Source organism: Malaclemys terrapin, chromosome 11, assembly GCF_027887155.1.
Source record: "Malaclemys terrapin pileata isolate rMalTer1 chromosome 11, rMalTer1.hap1, whole genome shotgun sequence".
In the NCBI taxonomy this organism is placed as follows: Eukaryota; Metazoa; Chordata; order Testudines; family Emydidae; genus Malaclemys; species Malaclemys terrapin.
This window is the reverse complement of record NC_071515.1, coordinates 79,308,883-79,327,009: the sequence shown is the minus strand read 5'-3', so window position 1 is coordinate 79,327,009 and position 18,127 is coordinate 79,308,883. Positions and strand designations below refer to the sequence as shown.

Sequence of the window (18,127 nt, the reverse complement as noted above, 5' to 3'; positions counted from 1 at the left end):
AGGGCTCCCCTTGCCCCCGGGGCCTGACACCAGGAGCCGCTGGATGGGCTCAGTGGGTGTTCTCCACTCCATGGGGGGCAGTGGCTGAGGTGGGGGGGTTGCAGTTTGGAAGTTGCAGTTTGGAGCTGGCTGGAAAATGGAGAGGGGTGCCCCAATGGGGCTTGGGCTTTCTAACGGGGCTGTGGCCTCCCTGGGGCCCCCAGATGGACCTAACTAAAGGGGGTCTGTTGTCTGTACCGGCAAGACCTGTCTTGGACTGTGTTCCTGTCGTCTAAATAAACCTTCTGCTTTACTGGCTGGCTGAGAGTCATGGTGAATCGCAGGAAGCCGGGGGTGCAGGGCCTGGTCTCCCCCACACTCCGTGACAGGGACAGTGGCTGAGGTGGGGGAGTTACTGGAATCAATTTGCACTAATTGTATCTGGGCCCCATCCCAACAGACGGAACGAAACCTCTGGGCAGGCTCCTAGCCACGAAGAGCTGGCCAGGCCCTCGCTAGCCATGTGGCCAGTCCCTGTGTGCAGCTCTTCTTTGTCTACATCTCCTGAAATGTGGCGCCCAGAACTGGACACAGTACTCCAGGTGAGGCCTGATCAGCGCCGAGCAGAGCGGGAGAACGACTGCTCGTGTCTAGATTACAACACTCCTGCTGATACAGCCCAGAATGATGGTTGGGTTTTTTGTAGCAGTGTGACACCGTTGACTCATATCTAGCTTGTGATCCACTATGACCCCCAGATCCCTTTCCGCAGTACTCCTTCCTAGGAGTCATTGCCCATTTGTATGTGTGCAACTGATTGTTCCTTCCTACGTGGAGGACTTTGCATTTGTCCTTCTTGAATTTCATCCTATTGACTTCAGACCATTTCTCCAGTTTGTCCAGATCATTTTGAATTTGAATCCTGTCCTCCAAAGCACTTGCAACCCCTCCCAGCTTGGTATCGTCCGCAAACTTCATAAGTGTCCTCTCTGTGCCATTAGCTAAATCATTGATGAAGATATTGATCAGAACCGGACCCAGAAGTGATCCCTGCAGGACCCCACTGGTTATGCCCGTCCAGCCTGACTGTGAACCACTGATAACGACTCTCGAGGAATGGTTTTCCAACCAGTTTTGCACCCACCATATAGTAGCTCCATCTAGGTTGTATTTCCCTAGTTTGTTTATGAGAAGGTCATGTAAGACAGTGTCAAAGGCCTTACTAAAGTCAAGATATACCATGTCTACCGCTTCCCCCCATCCACAAGGCTGGTTACCCTGCCAAAGGAAGCTCTCAGGTTGGTTTGACACGATTTGTTCTTGACAAATCCAGGCTGACTGTTACTTATCACCTCATTATCTTCTAGAGGTTTACAAATTGTTTGCTTAATGATTTGCCCCATTAACTATCCGGGTTCAGAAGTTAAGCTGACTGGTCTGTAATTCTCTGGTTTGTCTTTATTTCCCTTTTTATAGATGGGCACTAGATTTGCCCTTTTCCAGGATGGGAGACAGCGCCCCCTAGAGAGGACAGCCCCCGTGTCCCGACCCCCATCACTAAAGGGGGCAGTAGAACAACGGGACCCAGGCCAACACCGGAGCCTCCCTCAGCACTGGCCCATCCGGCCCCAGGCCTGGGCCACGCTCAGCTCCCGGCCCCCAGGAGCAAGGGACAGAAGGGCAGACCCAGCCCAGGCGGGTCCCTCCCCACAGCATCAGTCTGTAACTGGGGGGGGGGGGGGGGGCAGGGCACCAAACCAGAGCCCTGCTGGGCCCTCCAGCCCCACCCGCCCAGGGCAGGCTCCAGCGTCGAATAAGGGGTTCCCAGCAATCCCTGGCCAGGCCCTAGGGGAGATCCCAGAGCTGGGGCCCAGGCCTGGCAGAGGTGCAGTGGCTGGCGAGGGGAGCCCAGAGGGTCTCCACGGACGGTCTGGTGCCTCGGGGATACCGGGAGGTGGGTGTCATGCCCCCCGCGGGTGAGTGGTGACCCCGCCACGCCGGGTGCGGAGCCCCTTACCCTTGGCCGTGCTCAGCTTGCAGGTGTAGACGCCGCTGTCGTCCTCGTGCACGGAGGTGAGCAGCAGCTTGCACTTGTGCCCGTCAAAGTGCATCTTGCACTTGAGCAGGGCGGGCTGCAGCAGCCGCCCCCGCGAGAGCCAGTCCACGTCCAGGTCCGGCGGGCCCGTCACCAGGCACTCGAAGAGCGCTAGCTCCCCGGCCCCGACTGTCACATCCTGCAGCGGTGCCACCACGGCCAGCGCCTGGCTTGCGGGGTGTGCTGGGGAGAGAGAAACGCACCTGAGCCACTGATCGGGGACGAGAGGGGGTGGGGGCCAGGGCCCCAAGACATGCAGGGAGCAGGGGGAGGTGCAGGGCCCCCAGGGGATGGTCAGGGCCCCCAGGACACACAGGAATGGGAGAGGGGCAGAGTGCGCCGGGAATGGGGGGATGGGCAGGGCTCCCTGGGACATGGAGGGAATGAATGGGAGAGGGGCAGGGTGCATGGGCAAGGGGGGGCAGGGCCCGCCGGGGACACGCCGGGAGTGGGGGGGCAGGCCCCTAAGGGCCCCGTGGAAGGGGTGCAGGACAGCAAGGAGGCAGCGGAGGGCAGGGGCCGCCGGCTCCACAGCAGAGGGTAACAAGGGCAGGAGGGTCTGACAGGGCTTAGGGGTCAGTGCCACGAACAAACCACACAGCGCTTTACCAAACACACTTTATTAGAGCTACAAAAAGGTCCCGGCCCCCAGCCCAGCTCCCTGGGGCGGCTCCCCCCGCCAGGAGCCCCCAGGCCTGGGGACCCCTGGGGCGCCGCAGCGGGCCCTGCCAGCACAGTGCATTGGGGGGAGCCATTTGTGCTACTTCACAGCCTGCGCCCGATGCTCTCCGGGGAGGGGTGGGGGGCAGTGGGTCTCCTGCCCCCGCCCCCAGGCGTGTTCGTCCAGGGCTGGCTCGCTCTCTGCAGAGAGGCTCCCCACTCCTTGGCAGTGCTGAAGAGGAGCAGCGGGACACAGAGACGCGGACACACGGACAGACCGAGAGACAGACAGCATCACGCAGATGCCGGGCGCGGCCCGGCTGGGCCTGCAGCGCCCCCTGGTGCCGTCACTGTGCTATGCCAGACTGGCCCCGCCCACGCCCCGCGGCTCCGCCTTGGTTCCGCCTTCCCCGCCGACCAGCGAGCCCCACGCCCCACAGTCCACGCGTTAGCCTTGGAGCCCAGAGTCCAGGAGGTGGCGGCGGGTCGGGGGCCAGGCCCGGGGCGCCAGGCCCTGCCCCTTGGTCACTCCGTCCCTTTGGAGCAGAAGGCAAGAACGCAAGGCGAGGTCCGGTGCCTAAGAGGTGTGGTGCTAAAGAGCCCCGAGGCCGCGGCTCTGAGGGACGCGCCCCCTTATCGCACTCCCCCTGTGTACAGACAAAAACCGCAGTCAGCAAGCGGCAGGGTTAGTGCAGCCGAGACGGGCACAGGACACGGGCACACAACACAGGCACACGACACGGGCACAAACAACATCCCTGCCTGCAAAGGGGCTGGGCGTCTGCTGGGGCCTGGCCTGGGGCAGCAGGCTTCTAGTCTGCCCTAGGGGCCCAGAAGCCGCCCCAGCAGGACAGGGGCCCAGGAGCCGCCCCAGGGGCCCAGCAGGACAGGGGCCCAGGAGCTCCCCCAGGGGTCTGGCAACCCAGCTCGGCCGTTGGTTACTAACTAAACTCCACCCCAGCAGGCGTCAAACAGGCTCCGTCTCGCCTGGAGCTGCCGTGTGACCCGTGCTGGGTGGGAACGGGATGGGCCAGGCCAGCACCCAGGCAGCAGAATTGTCCCCCCCGCCCCCGCCGGCCGCCTGAGAAGGCCCCAACAGGGAGGCCTGGGCCCAAGCCCTGCTGCTGGGCTCCCGCTGCCTGTTTGCCGTCTGTAAGGGGGCAGCAGCTGGCGTGGCCAGGAGGTGCCAGGTCTCCCAGGGATCGGCGCCACAGCATCCTGCAGGGCACTGCGGGGGCAGCAAAGGAAACGCACCAGAGCAGCAGGGCCAGGAGCCCCCGCCATGCTCAGGCCAGCACGTCCCAGTGAGCCACGGGCGTCTTGCGCTCGGCAACGCACACGGGGACGGGGTCAGAACCTGGCTGAGATGGAGCAACCCATGTGCTCTTGGGCACAGCTCTCCTCCCAGGAGGGACGCCACGAAACTCCAGCAGCAGGGACCAAACCCAAGGACACCACGCGTCCCGGCACTACAGTGCAGGCAGGGACTGAGGGGCACCGGCAGAGCTGTGTGTAGAGGGGAGCCCAGGGCTGGGGTTGCAGGGGGCTGTGGGTCAGGATTGAGGGGGACCGGCAGAGCATGGGGGAGCCCAGGGCTGGGATAGGAGGGAGCTGTGGGGTCGGGATTGAGGGGCACTGGCAGGGCTGTGGATGGGGAGCCCAGGGCTGGGGTTGCAGGGGCTGCGGGTCGGGATCGAGGGGTGTGACAAAGTGGGACTGTTCTTAATGTTTTCTCCAAATACTGTGTGGGTGCCTCAGTTTCCCCTATGCATTTCTTAAGTCTCTAGGTGGTGGGATAAGGGGGTCTGATTGTTGCAGAGCCCTAGGGGGCCAGCGTGATGGTGTCTGCACAGAGAATGGCCGACACCCTGTCTCCTGGCAACTGATGGCCTGGGCCACTCCCTGGCAAGGTGCCAACTGAAGGTGTTGGAGAACAAAGAGATCAGGTGACCTCCTGGCCCGGGAAAGAGACAAAGGCAGAGGAGGGGCTGGGGGGAGTCTGTTTGGAACTGGCTGGGGAAATGGAGGGAGGTCCAACACCGGCGTCTCGGCTCCCTGCCCCCCCAAGATGGACTAGCCTGGGGGGTCCGGATTTCTGTACCTACAATAGGGTTACCATATTTAAAAAATAAAAAAAGAGGACACTCCATGGGCCCTGGCCCCGCCCCTTTCCCACCCCGGCCCCAACCCCGCCCTTTCCCCGCCCCTTCCCCAAAGTCCCCGCCCTAACTCCCCCTCCTCCCTCCCAGCCACGCGAAAAGGGCTGCCCGTGCGCTACCGGCTTCACGGTTTGCTGGGCAGCCTCCAGACCCTGTGCCCCCGGCCGGCGCTTCCCCAGCGCAGCTGGAGCCCGGGAGGGGAAGCGCCCAGCCGGGGGCGCAGGGTCTGGAGGCTGCCCGGCAAACCATGAAGCCGGTAGCACTCGGGCTTCTGGCAGCCCCTATGCCTCCGGACCCTGCGCCCCCGGCCGGGCACTTCCCCTCCCCGGCTCCAGCTGCTCTGCTCCTCCCGACTCAGACTTCGGCTCTGTTTAAGAGCCGAGCTGCCTGAGCCAGCGCTATTGGCTTCGGGCAGCCCCCTTGCCTCCAAACCCCAGCTGCCGGCTGGGCACTTCTCCTCCCCGGCTCCAGCTGCTCTGCTCCGGCGGCGCAGGGTCCGGAGGCACGGGGGCTGCCCGAAGCCGGTAGCGCTCGGGCAGCTCGGCTCTTAAACAGAGCCGAAGTCTGAGTCCGGGGAGGAGCAGAGCAGCCGCGGGAGGGGAAGTGCCTGGACGGTATTTTTCCCGGACATGTTCGGCTTTTTGGCAATTCCCCCCGGACGGGGGTTTGATTGCTGAAAAGCCGGACATGTCCGGGAAAAACCGGACATATGGTAACCCTAACGTACAAGCTCTGTTTTAGACCGTGTTCCTGTCGTCTAATAAACCTCTGTTTTACTGGCTGGCCGAGAGTCACGTCTGACTGCGAAGTGGGGGTGCAGGACCCTCTGGCTTCCCCAGGACCCCGGCTGGGCCGACTCGCTGTGGGAAGCGCACAGATGGGCAGAGGATGCTGAATGCTCTCAGGTCAGACCCAAGAAGGTGAAGCTTTTGGGGGGAGGGATAGCTAAGTGGTTTGAACATTGGCCTGCTAACCCCAGGGTTGTAGGTTCAATCCTTGAGGGGGCCACTTAGGGATTTGGGGCAAAATCAGTACTTGGTCGTGCTAGTGAAGGCAGGGGGCTGGACTCTATGACTTTTTGGGGTCCCTTCCAGCTCTATGAGATAGGGATATCTCCATATAAGCCGTGTGAGCTTCTTGCCCTGGAGACAGTCTGCTCACAGAGAGGAGGTTCCCCCAGAGTCCTGGCTGGGTACTTAGGGAGCAATTCCAGCGCATCACCCGGGGACTCCGTGACAGGGGCACCGGCAGAGCTGTGTGTAGAGGGGAGCCCAGGGGTGGGGTTGCAGGGGGCTGCGGGTCAGGAGTGAGGGGCACCGGCAGAGCTGTGTGTCGGGGGGGGGGGCGGGGAGCCCAGGGCCGGGGCTGCGGGTCGGGAGTGAGGGGCACCGGCAGAGCTGTGTGTGACGAACTGGGACTGTTCTTACTGTGGTCTGTGAATGCTGACAGGGGAGTGTGGCTAGGATAGTCTGCATTGGGGGATGGGAGACGGCCCGAAGGAGAATACCTGAGCGTGTAACATGAGAACCCAGGAAGGGGTTGGAGGCCAGGTGACACCTTGGCCCGGGAAACTGAAGAAAGGCGGTGGGAGGGGTCGCTGAAGGCAGAGTGTTGGAAGCGGGCTGGAGAGATGGCTGGGAGGCAGAGATGGCTCTGACCCCCCAAAGGGGGGTGGGCTGGGATGCCTTGGGACCCCAAGCTGGACCTAACTGAGGGGGTCCTGTTGTCTGTGCCTGCAAGACCTGTCTTGGACTGTATTCCTGTCATCCAAATAAACCTTCTGCTTTACTGGCTGGCTGAGAGTCATGGTGAATCGCAGGAAGCCGGGGGTGCAGGGCCCTGAGTCCCCCAATACTCCGTGACACTGTGTGTCCGGGGGGGGAGCCCAGGGCTGGGGTTGCAGGGGGCTGTGGGTCGGGAGTGAGGGGCACCGGCAGAGCTGGGGGGGAATGGCGGGAACAGGGGTCAGGACAGATCTGACTTTTCTCTCGGTTCCACAGAGCAGTTTGTCCATCTCCAGTGGATCCAACACCCCTCCCCCACCCCACCCGCGCCGGTGCCGCCCAGGCACCGGTCCCCGCCGAGGGCCGTGGAGACGCAGGGCCGGGCAACAGCAGAGCCAGGCAGACGTGCCTCACCCTGTCCTGGGAGCAGCTCCTCTCTGGGGCCCCCCCGGCCCCCCAGCCCAGCGTGGAGTGGTGCGGCCAGGCCTGGGCGTTACCTCGGACCTGCAGCTTGGCCTCGCACTGCTTGGTGCCGTACTCGTTGATGGCTTTGCAAGCGTAGAAGCCGGCGTCCGCGCGCTCTGCCGCCAGGATGTGCAGGGTGCAGGCGCCGCCCGCTCCCTCCGCCACGGAGAGCCGCCGGCCCACCTTCACCGGCTGCCGGTTCCTCAGCCTGCGGGGGACGGGGGGGACGGTCAGAGCCAGCACCGACCCGTCGGGCACGTCCCACCTGGCACTGACCGAACCCAGGACTCTCACCCGCCTCCTGCCTCACCCAGACCCAAACCCAGCCTCTGCTCCTGCCCTGGGCCGGATGGGAGCCAGTGCCCCCTAGAGGGGACAGGCCCCGTGTCCCATTCCCTGCCCCCCCTGGGCCAGCCAGTCCCTGCCCCATTCCCACCCCTCCCCTGAGCCAGCCAGTCCCAGCCCCGTGTCCCATTCCCTGCCCCCCCTGGGCCAGCCAGTCCCCGCCCCATTCCCGCCCCTCCCCTGAGCCAGCCAGTCCCCGCCCCATTCCCGCCCCTCCCCTGAGCCAGCCAGTCCCCGCCCCATTCCCGCCCCTCCCCTGGGCCAGCCAGTCCCCGCCCCATTCCCGCCCCTCCCCTGGGCCAGCCAGTCCCCGCCCCATTCCCGCCCCTCCCCTGAGCCAGCCAGTCCCCGCCCCATTCCCACCCCTCCCCTGGGCCAGCCAGTCCCCGCCCCATTCCCACCCCTCCCCTGGGCCAGCCAGTCCCCGCCCCATTCCCGCCCCTCCCCTGAGCCAGCCAGTCCCCGCCCCATGTCCCATTCCCTGCCCCTGGGCCAGCCAGTCCATGCCCCATTCCCACCCCTCCCCTGGGCCAGCCAGTCCCCGCCCCATTCCTGCCCCTCCCCTGAGCCAGCCAGTCCCCGCCCCGTGTCCCATTCCCTGCCCCCCCTGGGCCAGCCAGTCCATGCCCCATTCCCACCCCCCCCGCCGAGCCAGCCAGTCCCTGTCCTGGGACGGATGGGAGCCGGTGCCCCCTAGAGGGGACAGGGCCCGTACCCCATTCCCTGCCCCCCTTGAGGCAGCCAGACCCTGCCCCATGTCCCATTCCCCGCCCCCCCAGGGCCAGCCAGTCCCTGCCTCGTGCTTCATTCCCTGCCCCTCTGAGCCAGCCAGTCCATGCCCCATTCCCGCCCCCCCCAGCCAGCCAGTCCCTGCCTCGTGCCCCATTCCCTGCCCCCCTGCGCCAGTCCCTGCCTCGTGCCCCATTCCCTGCCCCCCTGAGCCAGCCAGTCCCTGCCCTGTGTCCCATTCCCATTCAGACTGTTGCTGTCCTGTTGCAGGAGAGTTGCTGCAGTAACGCTAGTGGCCGGGGGCCCAGGACTCCCCCTGCCCGCCCCCCGTGCCGGAGGACTCACCAGTAGATGATGGGTTTGGGTTCGCCCCGGACCCGGATGCTCATGCGGACGTCCTGCCCCTCCAGCACCGACTGGTCACACAGAGCCAGCTGGGATGGGAAGCACATGGGGGCGGGGATCAGACGGGGCGCACAGCGAGTGTCCAATTGCCCACGGGCACCAGAGCAGGGCGTGAGGGGCACCCCAGCAGGGCAAGACCAGCCAACAGGAGCCGCTGTCCCAGAGCCCATGGGGCAGGGCGGCCCAGGTGGTGTCCAGGCTACAGCAGGGCTCAGGGGGAGGGTGACCCCGGGGCACCAGGACCTGCGGGCAGACAGGAGGGGCTCCCACTCTGGACCCGGGACCCGCCCACTCACCTCAAATGTGGGGGCAGCCTTGAAGTTGGTCTCCACGGGGCTGCAGGTGGTGCCGAGATCGACTTTGTGCTGCAGCTTCCCGGCCAGCCGGTGCTGGGGGGTCCCGGACGCTGGGAATTCCTCCAGGGGGCTCAGGTATTCCTCGTCCGATGTGATGGGGCTGGCCAGGGCCAGGGGGGGCGGCAGGGACCCCTGGCTCTCCGCAGGGGGCGCTGGCTCAGGAGAGAGCAGGCAGCGAAGCCGGTTACGGGTGCCAGGTCCCCTGGGCATGGCAAGCCCCTGGCTGGGATGGCAGCACCGGGCGAGGTGCCAGGGACAGGAAGGGCAGCGGGGCACCCAGGGGGGCAGCATGCACAGGGCAGCGCAGCCCGGACACCGCTCAGCCCCCCCGGCCCTGCCGTCTCTCAGAGCCCAGGCTGGGGCAAGCCTCACCCTGACACCCCGGCCCGAGAGGAGGGGACGGATGGGACCCTGCAGCAGTGGGTGTGGGGTGCGGCTGCCCAGCCTAGCGTGGGGAGAAGGCCCGGCAGACGATAAGGGGCCAGGCTGGCTCACGAGGCAGCCGCCCTCTGTCCGCCTGCCTGGCTCTCCAGAGCTGAAGGTGACATTGGCAGCGGTGCTCACGCCAGCGGTGGGGTCCTGTCCCCTGGCCCGTGCCGCAGAGGGGACCAGGCCCCGCGCAGGGCGGTGACCCCGGGGCAGGGACCTGGGGCTCGTTGCCGGGGACGGCAGATGCTGCTGACGAGGAGGCTGGGCTTGGCAGGCGAGCCCCCGGGCACTCCCGTCAGGCAAGGCCCCCGGGCTTGCCCAGAGCAGTTGCCCAGAGGCAGGTGCAGCGGGATGCTGAGGGGCAGGGACTGACAGCATCGCCTGTCCAGGGGCTCAGGCCCAGAGACAGGGCAGCAGGGAGGGCAGCAGCCAGCCGCCTGGGCTGGGAGCACAGACCCATCCCAGCCACTCGTTTGCCAGGGAGCCCTGGCCAGATACCAGGGTGACAGGCTCAGACATCTACCCCACAGGGCAGGCCACGTGCCCGTTGCTCTGGGGAGCCGGGTGGGGATGACAGATCAAGGGCGCCAGGCTGCCCTGCCCCCCACGTGCTCAACCCCCAGCGGCTAGTACACAAGGGGCTAATCGCTGCCTTCCCTTTTGTAGCACAGGGCAAGGGGGGGCAGCCCAGGCTCGAGGGGGCACCAGCTACAGGAACAGTGGCCCAGGTCAGGCCCCCCGCCCAGAGAGAGGCAGGGGGTGCCCAGCCCAGGGGCCAGGGGCTCTGTGGCCTGGAACCACCCTCTGGTGCGGGGCTAGGAGCTCAGTGCAGAAACACCCCTCGGGGAACGGCCAGAGCCCCAAACATCACGGGCCCTCGGGGGCCAACACTGGAGCAGGCGGGGGGGGGGCAGGGAGCCGGGCACCCCCGGCGCGGGCAGAAGGGTCCCGGGGGGGGGAGAGCAGGGAGCCGGGCACCCCCGGTGCGGGCAGAGGGGTCCCGGGGGGGGGGCAGGGAGCCGGGCACCCCCGGCGCGGGCAGAGGGGTCCCGGGGGGGGGAGGGCAGGGAGCCGGGCACCCCCGGCGCGGGCAGAGGGGTCCCGGGGGGGGGAGGACAGGGAGCCGGGCACCCCCGGCGCGGGCAGAGGGGTCCCGGGGGGGGGAGGGCAGGGAGCCGGGCACCCCCGGCGCGGGCAGAGGGGTCCCGGGGGGGGGAGGGCAGGGAGCCGGGCACCCCCGGCGCGGGCAGAGGGGTCCCGGGGGGGGGGAGGGCAGGGAGCCGGGCACCCCCGGCGCGGGCAGAGGGGTCCCGGGGGGGGGGAGGGCAGGGAGCCGGGCACCCCCGGCGCGGGCAGAGGGGTCCCGGGGGGGGGGAGGGCAGGGAGCCGGGCACCCCCGGCGCGGGCAGAGGGGTCCCGGGGGGGGGGAGGGCAGGGAGCCGGGCACCCCCGGCGCGGGCAGAGGGGTCCCGGGGGGGGGCAGGGAGCCGGGCACCCCCGGCGCGGGCAGAGGGGTCCCGGGGGGGACACGCCCGGTCGGTCGGTCGGTCTCTGCGGGGCCCCAGCGCCCGCGGGCCGGGCCGCGCCGCTACTCACCCAGGGCGGCGGGCGGCTCCCGCAGGGGCGGGCGGCAGGACCCGGCCGGCTCCATCCCCGCAGCGAGCCCGGCCGGGGAGCGGGGGACCGCGACGGGCCGCTCCGGGCGGGGCCGGGTCCGACGCCGCGAGGATGGGCGCAGCTAGGCCGGCCCCGCCCCCAACAGCCTCGGTCCGCCCCGCCCCCGCCCTGAGTCTGATGGGAGCCGGTGCCCCCCCCCCCCCGCCCTGGGGCCCGCACCCCCCGAGGAGGGGCCATTTCGGTGCCGTCAGACGCTACCCCCCAGTCCTGCGCCCCCAGCACCGGCAGGATGTACCAGGGCTGGGCGCCCTTCCAGCCCATGGGAGTTTTCGCGGCCCTTCGCCCCCCAGCCCACCCTGGCACGGGCTGGGTCAACCTACTGCTGGTGGCTCGGCGCCCTGGGGACCTGGGCTGGGCGCAGGCAGGGGGCAGCCGGGCTCGGCGCCCTGGGGCCCTGGGCTGGGCGCAGGCAGGGGGCAGCCGGGCTTGGCGCTCTGGGGACCTGCCCGGCCTGGGCTGGGCGCAGGCAGGGGGCAGCCGGGCTCGGCGCCCTGGGGCCCTGGGCTGGGCGCAGGCAGGGGGCAGCCGGGCTCAGCGCCCTGGGGACCTGGGCTGGGCGCTCTGGGATGCCAGGTAGCCCCTGGCCAGCCAGGCTAGCCCATGGGAAGGGAGCACTTGGCAGCTCTGAGGGGGGAGCAGAGGCTCCGGGGTTTCGCCAGGGGGTGCCCGCAGGAGCCTGGGGCAGGGCAGAGCCCCCCAAGGAAAGTCAGCCCGCCAAGGCAGCGGGGTGCTGTGGAGCAGGGTTGGGGGCGGCGGGGGCAGTGCCAGGGTGCTGGCGGGCACCGCTGGGGATCCATGGGTGCGAGGAGCCCAGGCAGGCAGGCAGGCAGCAGGACCCTCCATGCTCCCAGCTGGCCACACGTCACGCCCGGCTCAGACAGAGCCTTGTAGGGTAAGGGAGCCTGGTTCCTGCCAGCGACAGCAGGAGCGGAGCTGGGAGCCTGCCCAGCGCTCAGCCTCCCACCCACTCACCCCGGCTCCGGCCTGCTGCTCCTCCTCCCTCGGGCTGAGCCGCCCCCCCAAGGCCAGGCCTGCCCGCCCCCCGCGGGCCCCACGCCCCCCCAGCACTTACCCGGCTGCACAGTCAGCCTGGCGCTGCAGCACGACTCCCCCACCTCGTTGGCCGCCGTGACCGTGTATAGGCCGGCGTCGGCCCCCCGGGCGCTCTGCAGCAGCAGGGTGTGGCGCTCACCCTCCACTTTGATGGGGCGCCAGGCGCTGCCCCTCAGCAGGACGCCGTCCTTCCTCCAGGACACTGGGGTGGGAGAGGGCAGGTCACGGGGGAGAGCGTCTGGGTGTCCCCGGGGGGACTGAGCCCAGCCAGAGCTCACTGCAAGGCCCTGCCGGGGGGCAGGACACAGCACTCCAGTTGTCATCAGGGCCCCCCCATCACTGCCCGGGGGCAGGGCGCGGCGTGCCCGTCGTTGTCAGGGCCCCCCCATCGCTGCCGGGGGCAGGGCGCGGCGTGCCTGTCGTTGTCAGGGCCCCCCCATCAGTACACTGGGGCCCTGCGGGGGCAGCACCGCTCCCCGGTATTGCTGGGGGCACGTTGCCCCCCAGGTGTAGCCAGAATCTGACCCGCTGTGGTTCCTGTGACTCTCCTGCCCCCTAGTGGCTGGTCTGGAGACGCGCTGCTGCACATGGCCCCGCGCCGGGCACCCCGTCTCTCTGGACATGGCCAGGGAGCGCTGCCCTGAGAACAGGGGGCTCTGCTCCCTCCCCTTCCCCCTTGTGCCCCTGCTGCCCACACAGATTCCCCGGCGCCCCCAGAGGGTCAGCGAGGGCGGCAGGGCCGAGCCCCCAGCAGCCCCCAGCCCAGATACAGACAGTGGCTGGGACAGAGACTCTGGCCTCCTGACACTGCCTCAGTGTGACGCTGGGCAAGTCCCTTTGCCAGCCAGGGCTTCGTTCCCCTGCCCCAGATCTCGGGTTGGGGCTGCCCATGGAGGGCTGCGTGCGGAGCCCCTCCGTCACCTGCTCTCCCGCCCGCCCCCCCCCCCCCACACACACACACACCCAGCACAGCTAGAGTCATTGCTATACTCCAGCTGGCATCTCGTGCCATTGGCGAGGCCTTTCCTCAGACACAGCCGCGGTGTCCGGGCATGAGGGGCGGCTCCATAGTGCAGTCGGCTATCACGCAACCCCCCTCGCCAGGGCTGTGGGAGCCACTGTGGCCCCGTCTCCCAGTCAGCCACGGCCACACTGCCAGGAGGTGCCCGGGGGAGCGCAGGCAGGGCAGCCCTGAGCCCCGGCGGCACGGACCAGCCAGAGCTTCACTCCCAGAAGCACCTGGCCCTGGGCTCGGCGGCGAGCACCTGGCCAGCTGGGTAGCTTCGGCCGGGGTGGGTGGCACAGGCAGCCCGCAGGAGAGACCGGCCCGGTCCCTGTCCAGGTCAGGATTCCTGTGGTCTGTCTGCCACACACAGTGTGAACGTGTGCTAGTGCCCCCACTCTGCCCCCCCCCGGGAGGAAGGGAAGGAAGAATCACGGGGTGGACGTGACGTTCCCCAGGCCACCCACCAAGTCAGTGTCAGGAGGGGGCTAGCTCCTGATTCACTAGGCCCAGGTGGCCGGCACGCCACCAGCCCCTCCCAGCCCTGCCCAGGGCTCCGGCAGCCTGCGGCGCTCACCTTCGGGCATGGGGTTGGCAGTGACAATGCACTTCAGCAGCACCTCTGCGCCCACCGTCACCACAGCGTCCTGGATGGGTATCTCGAAGACCGGGGCCTCCAGGGGATCCTCGCCGGCGGAGACGTACGAATCGTCGGATGACTCTGAGCCGGGAGAGATCAGCCGATGGCACTGAGCAGGGACAGGACAGAAGCTGCGCGGAGCCCCACAATGTCTGAGCAGAGGGGGCAGCAGCAGCCCTGGGGATCCCCAGCCCACCTCCCCCCAGCAGCGATTCATGCACCAGGGTGGGAGTAGGGCCCACTCCATTGGCGATGCTGTAGTCGGGCTCTGCCCTGGGGTGCAGCCATCTCTGCTCCGAGCTATGCAGGGAGAGGCGTCTCCTGCCTTGCCCAGCTCTCCCATTGCGCCTTTGGGCTCTGGGACCTGAAATGCCCCTGGACTCCCACCCCTCCCTGCCATGGGGGGCATCCCTCAGCAGCAAGTGGCAGCGGTCCCCGTGTGACACCTTGGCCAAGGCCAGGGACTGAACCAGGGACCTGCACAGCTGGGCATGAGCTGCTCCAGCCAAGGAGCCGGGCGCCCTGGCTCGGTCTTGGGGACCCCTGCTCCAGGGGGGCACATGGGGGTGTATTGGGCACACGGGCTGGGGCTAGGGGAGACACATGGGTTGGGGCTAGGGGACCCCTGTTCTGGGGGGACACATGGGGGCACATCGGGCACATGGGTTGGGGCTAGGGGACCCCTGCTCCAGAGGGGCACATGGGGGTGTATTGGGCACACGGGCTAGGGCTAGGGGACCCCTGCTCTGGGGGAGCACATGGGGGGGCGTCGGGCACACGGACTAGCTTGCTAGCAGGTCCTGCCTGCAGGAGAGGAGGGGATGGCACCAGGCGCCCCCGCCACACCCACAAGGCTTCCCGCTGCCAGGGAGACGCCCCCCTCTGGGTGCCCCCACTAACCCCCCGCTAGCAGCAGGCAGGTTTATGGGCAGGCAGTTCCTGAGCCAGCCCCAAGAGGGCGCCCCATGCAAGGGAGAATGGCCTGAGGGAGCCATAGAGCAGGGCACGAAGAGCAGCCGCAGCAGGGTCCCTGCAGCAGGAAAGGGCCATAGAGAGAGGCAGCAGGGAGAGCGCCCCCTGGTGACGGGGGCTGCTCACTGCAGCGCAGTGAATCCCAGCTGGGGTGGCTGGGTGTGCCTGGGGGGGCGGGTAGAGGGGTCATTCCCCCGGGTCTGGGCCCACGTGCGTCGGACAAGCTCCCCCGGGAACCCCCACGGCTCGCTGGCCGGCTCCCTTTGCTGCAGAGCAATGCAGCCCTGCACTGCCCCAGCACCTCCAGCCCCCCAGCCTGCGGGCAGGGCCTGGGGCTATTCCGCGGCTTAGAGCAGGGCACCGCCCAGAGCCAGGGCCTCGGCGCAGTTACGTTCCCCGCCTGGCACGCGGGCCTTTCTCCGCCCGTCCCAACGAGCGGGCGCGAAGGGCAGCGTTCCCGAGCTCCTGGCAGCGCCCGGCACTGGCAGAGGGGGGAGCTCAGAAGAGAAAAGGGAGCTGGGGAGGTGATGGAGCGGGCGTCTGGGCACTCATGGGCGAGGCGGCCTCAGGGACTGGCCCCCTTCCGCACCCGCTGGGAGCTGCGTCGGCTTCTCCACTCCCGGCCCCCGTGCAGGGCAGGGGGGTTCCCAAGGGATCTGCCCCACACTCCCCTAGCAGGGCCTCCTGGGGGTTCAGTGTGCAACTGGGGAGGTGCTGGAGCAAACTGTGCCCTCTCTAGCCAGGAGTCCAGGGGTTGGCCTGGGCTCAGGGCTGCAAAATACTGTGCCCGGCCAGGAAGGCTTCAGGGTCGTTGTGACGTTATTGATATAATCTGGGACCATATAGATCATTGTTGCAACCAAGGTCCTGTAGTGGCACGCAAATCTTGTATAAAGGGGGTCAAATGGGGTGTCTAAGACAAGGTTATGGTTTACTGGTTAGGATTATGCTGTCTATATGTGTGTATCAGTTTTGTAGTTGAAGTTATGAATATTGGCTCTATACTGTCTGTATTTCAAACTTATGCTATGCTTCTGGGTGACATCCCAGACAAACTGGTGTTAGCTCTGCCTAGCCTGCTTGATGGCCCATTAAGGACCATCAGCTATACAATGGACCCATTGAGAGAAGGCAGAAACGCCTTGTAATTCAGCAAAGTATGCAGGGACTGGCCCATGTGACTCCAGACTCCATTTTGCTGTAATTTTCCACAATAAGGACAAAGAGGTGTTCTTACACCTGGAAAAGACTATATAAGGCTGATGCCTCATCTCCATCTTGTCTTCAATCCTGCTTCATACCTCTGGAGGAACTTTGCTACAAGCTGAAGCTTTGAACAAAGGACTGAGGACCCATCCCAGCGGGGGATGTATTCCAGAGACTTGATTTGAACCTGCAGTTTATTCCATCGCTGCTGCAAGCCTGAACCAAGAACTTTGCCATTACTGTATGTAATTGATTCCATTTAACCAACTCTAACTTTCATCTCTATCTTTTTCCTTTTATGAATAAACCTTTAGATTTTAGATTCTAAAGGATTGGCAACAGCGTGATTTGTGGGTAAGATCTGATTTGTATATTGACCTGGGTCTGGGGCTTGGTCCTTTGGGATCAGGAGAACCTTTTTTCTTTTACTGGGGTATTGGTTTTCATAACCATTTGTCCCCATAACGTGTGGCACTGGTGGTAATACTGGGAAACTGGAGTGTCTAAGGAGATTGTTTGTGAGACTTGCGGTTAGCCAGTGGGGTGAGACCGAAGTCCTCTTAGTCTGGCTGGTTTGGTTTGCCTTAGAGGTGGAAAAAACCCCAGCCTTGGGCTGTAACTGCCCTATTTGAGCAATTTGTCCTGAGTTGGCACTCTCAGTTGGGTTCCGCCAGAACCGCATTGTCACAGTGGCGTAGTCGTGCTTGGATCCACAGAACCAGGTCAATTAAGCTTTGGGTCAGAACCCCACATTATCCAAATTTGAATTTTGGGATTGAGAGTTTGGTTGGTTAAAGAACAGTTGCAATGGGTGAGCAAAGAGCATATGAGGCCTTGACAAAAAAGCCCTGAAAGATTTGTGTTCAGAAAAGGGGATAAGCTTTAGAAAGAAAGCTACAAATCAAGAACTGAGAGATCTGTTAATGGCCAGTGATCAGAAGGCAGAAGCAATTGAAAAGCAAAAGGCAGCAAGTAAACTGCAACTTGAGCATGAACAAAGACTGGCAGAAATTCGATTGCAGGAACTAGAAGCTGAGGCAAAAGTGCAAAGATTTCAGCTCCCAGTCAAAAAAGCAAGGGAAGAAAAGCAGAAATTGTATCCTCTTGAAAGTCCAGTTTATAACAATGTTGGTATGTTGTATAACTCTGAGCAGTTGTCTGGGTGTAACCAAATGTACCCCAATACTGCCACCTTTTATGTAAATGCTTTTACTGTGTGTTCAGTAAAGAGTGGCTCCATAACTTGTGCCAATGCTCTGTATGGGAGTGGTAATGGAAAATTCACAGAGAATGTAAAAGTCAATGGTAAAAGCTGTTTAGGGCAAATGATGGCTTCTAACATCACTCTGGTTAAAGCAGATCTTGTCAAAGAGGAAGATTATTTACCAAATCAGAGTGTGAATGTTGTAGTCCTCTATGAGTTTACTGTCCGTGTGCCTTTAGCCAGAATCCACCTTGAATGGAATGGTGCTAAGCATGAAGTTATAGCTGGGGTAAGGAAGTTATTGCCAAGGATCTTTTGATTGGGGAAAATGTTAAAGCTTTGTTCAGTCCAGGTAGTCAGTCACAGGACAGGAATGATCTTAAACCTGTGTCTATTGTGGGCAATGATTTGCCTGGGGAAGGTTGCTCCAAAGGTTTGTCTGAGAAGAGCTATTTGTCTGTAAATGAAGTTTCTGAATGTCGGTCTAGTGTCTCAGAAGTGAATCTGGAGTTAAATCAAGAGCAGCCAAATCTTATTGGGCAGGAAAATGTTTCTCTGGAGCAGATTAAAGTGGATGGTCAGGTGGAAGCCCTAACTGAGGAAGGAAAGGGTGGATTTTGGATGGGTGATGCATTGGTGGCTACTACAGCTTGCAAAAGTGAACCTGAAAAGGGTAACTGTGATTTGCTGGCAGTGGCTCAGTGTAGTAAGAAGAGCAGTTTATCTGTTGGGAGTGGCAAGGTGCCCAGTAAGGAAGCTGCCCCACTCTCCCAGTCTTTGTCTGTAATCAGCCCTGTGTGCTGGGACAAAGGAGAGGAAGGCAGGAAAAGTTTGGAGAAGTCAAGGCAGCCTTGTGAGCTGATGGCTTTGTCTAGTCAGCAGTTTGGGAAGGCAGGGATAGTGGAAGATGAATGTCCCTAGACCTTACCTGTTTCCTGTGTGGAGAACAGTGACAGCGAAGGAAATGTGCCTGTATCTGTCAGGGGTATTGACTTGCCTATGGAGGAAGCTACCTCAGTCTCCAAG

The 18,127-nt window shown here is 64.5% G+C and overlaps 1 protein-coding gene across 3 annotated transcripts in view; it reads right to left on the bottom strand.

The window, feature by feature from the left end:
• The window catches only part of SPEG (striated muscle enriched protein kinase), a 130,521-nt gene that overhangs the window by 64,718 nt on the left and 47,676 nt on the right, over positions 1-18,127 (bottom strand). For all 3 annotated transcript variants that reach the window (XM_054043334.1, XM_054043335.1, XM_054043336.1), the window contains exons 5-10: positions 13,657-13,800; positions 12,096-12,278; positions 8,858-9,069; positions 8,502-8,590; positions 7,115-7,290; positions 1,997-2,257 (exon numbers count right to left, since the gene is read on the bottom strand). In XM_054043334.1, the coding sequence (XP_053899309.1) occupies positions 1,997-2,257; positions 7,115-7,290; positions 8,502-8,590; positions 8,858-9,069; positions 12,096-12,278; positions 13,657-13,800 (1,065 nt within the window). The remainder of the gene's footprint in view (positions 1-1,996; positions 2,258-7,114; positions 7,291-8,501; positions 8,591-8,857; positions 9,070-12,095; positions 12,279-13,656; positions 13,801-18,127) is intronic.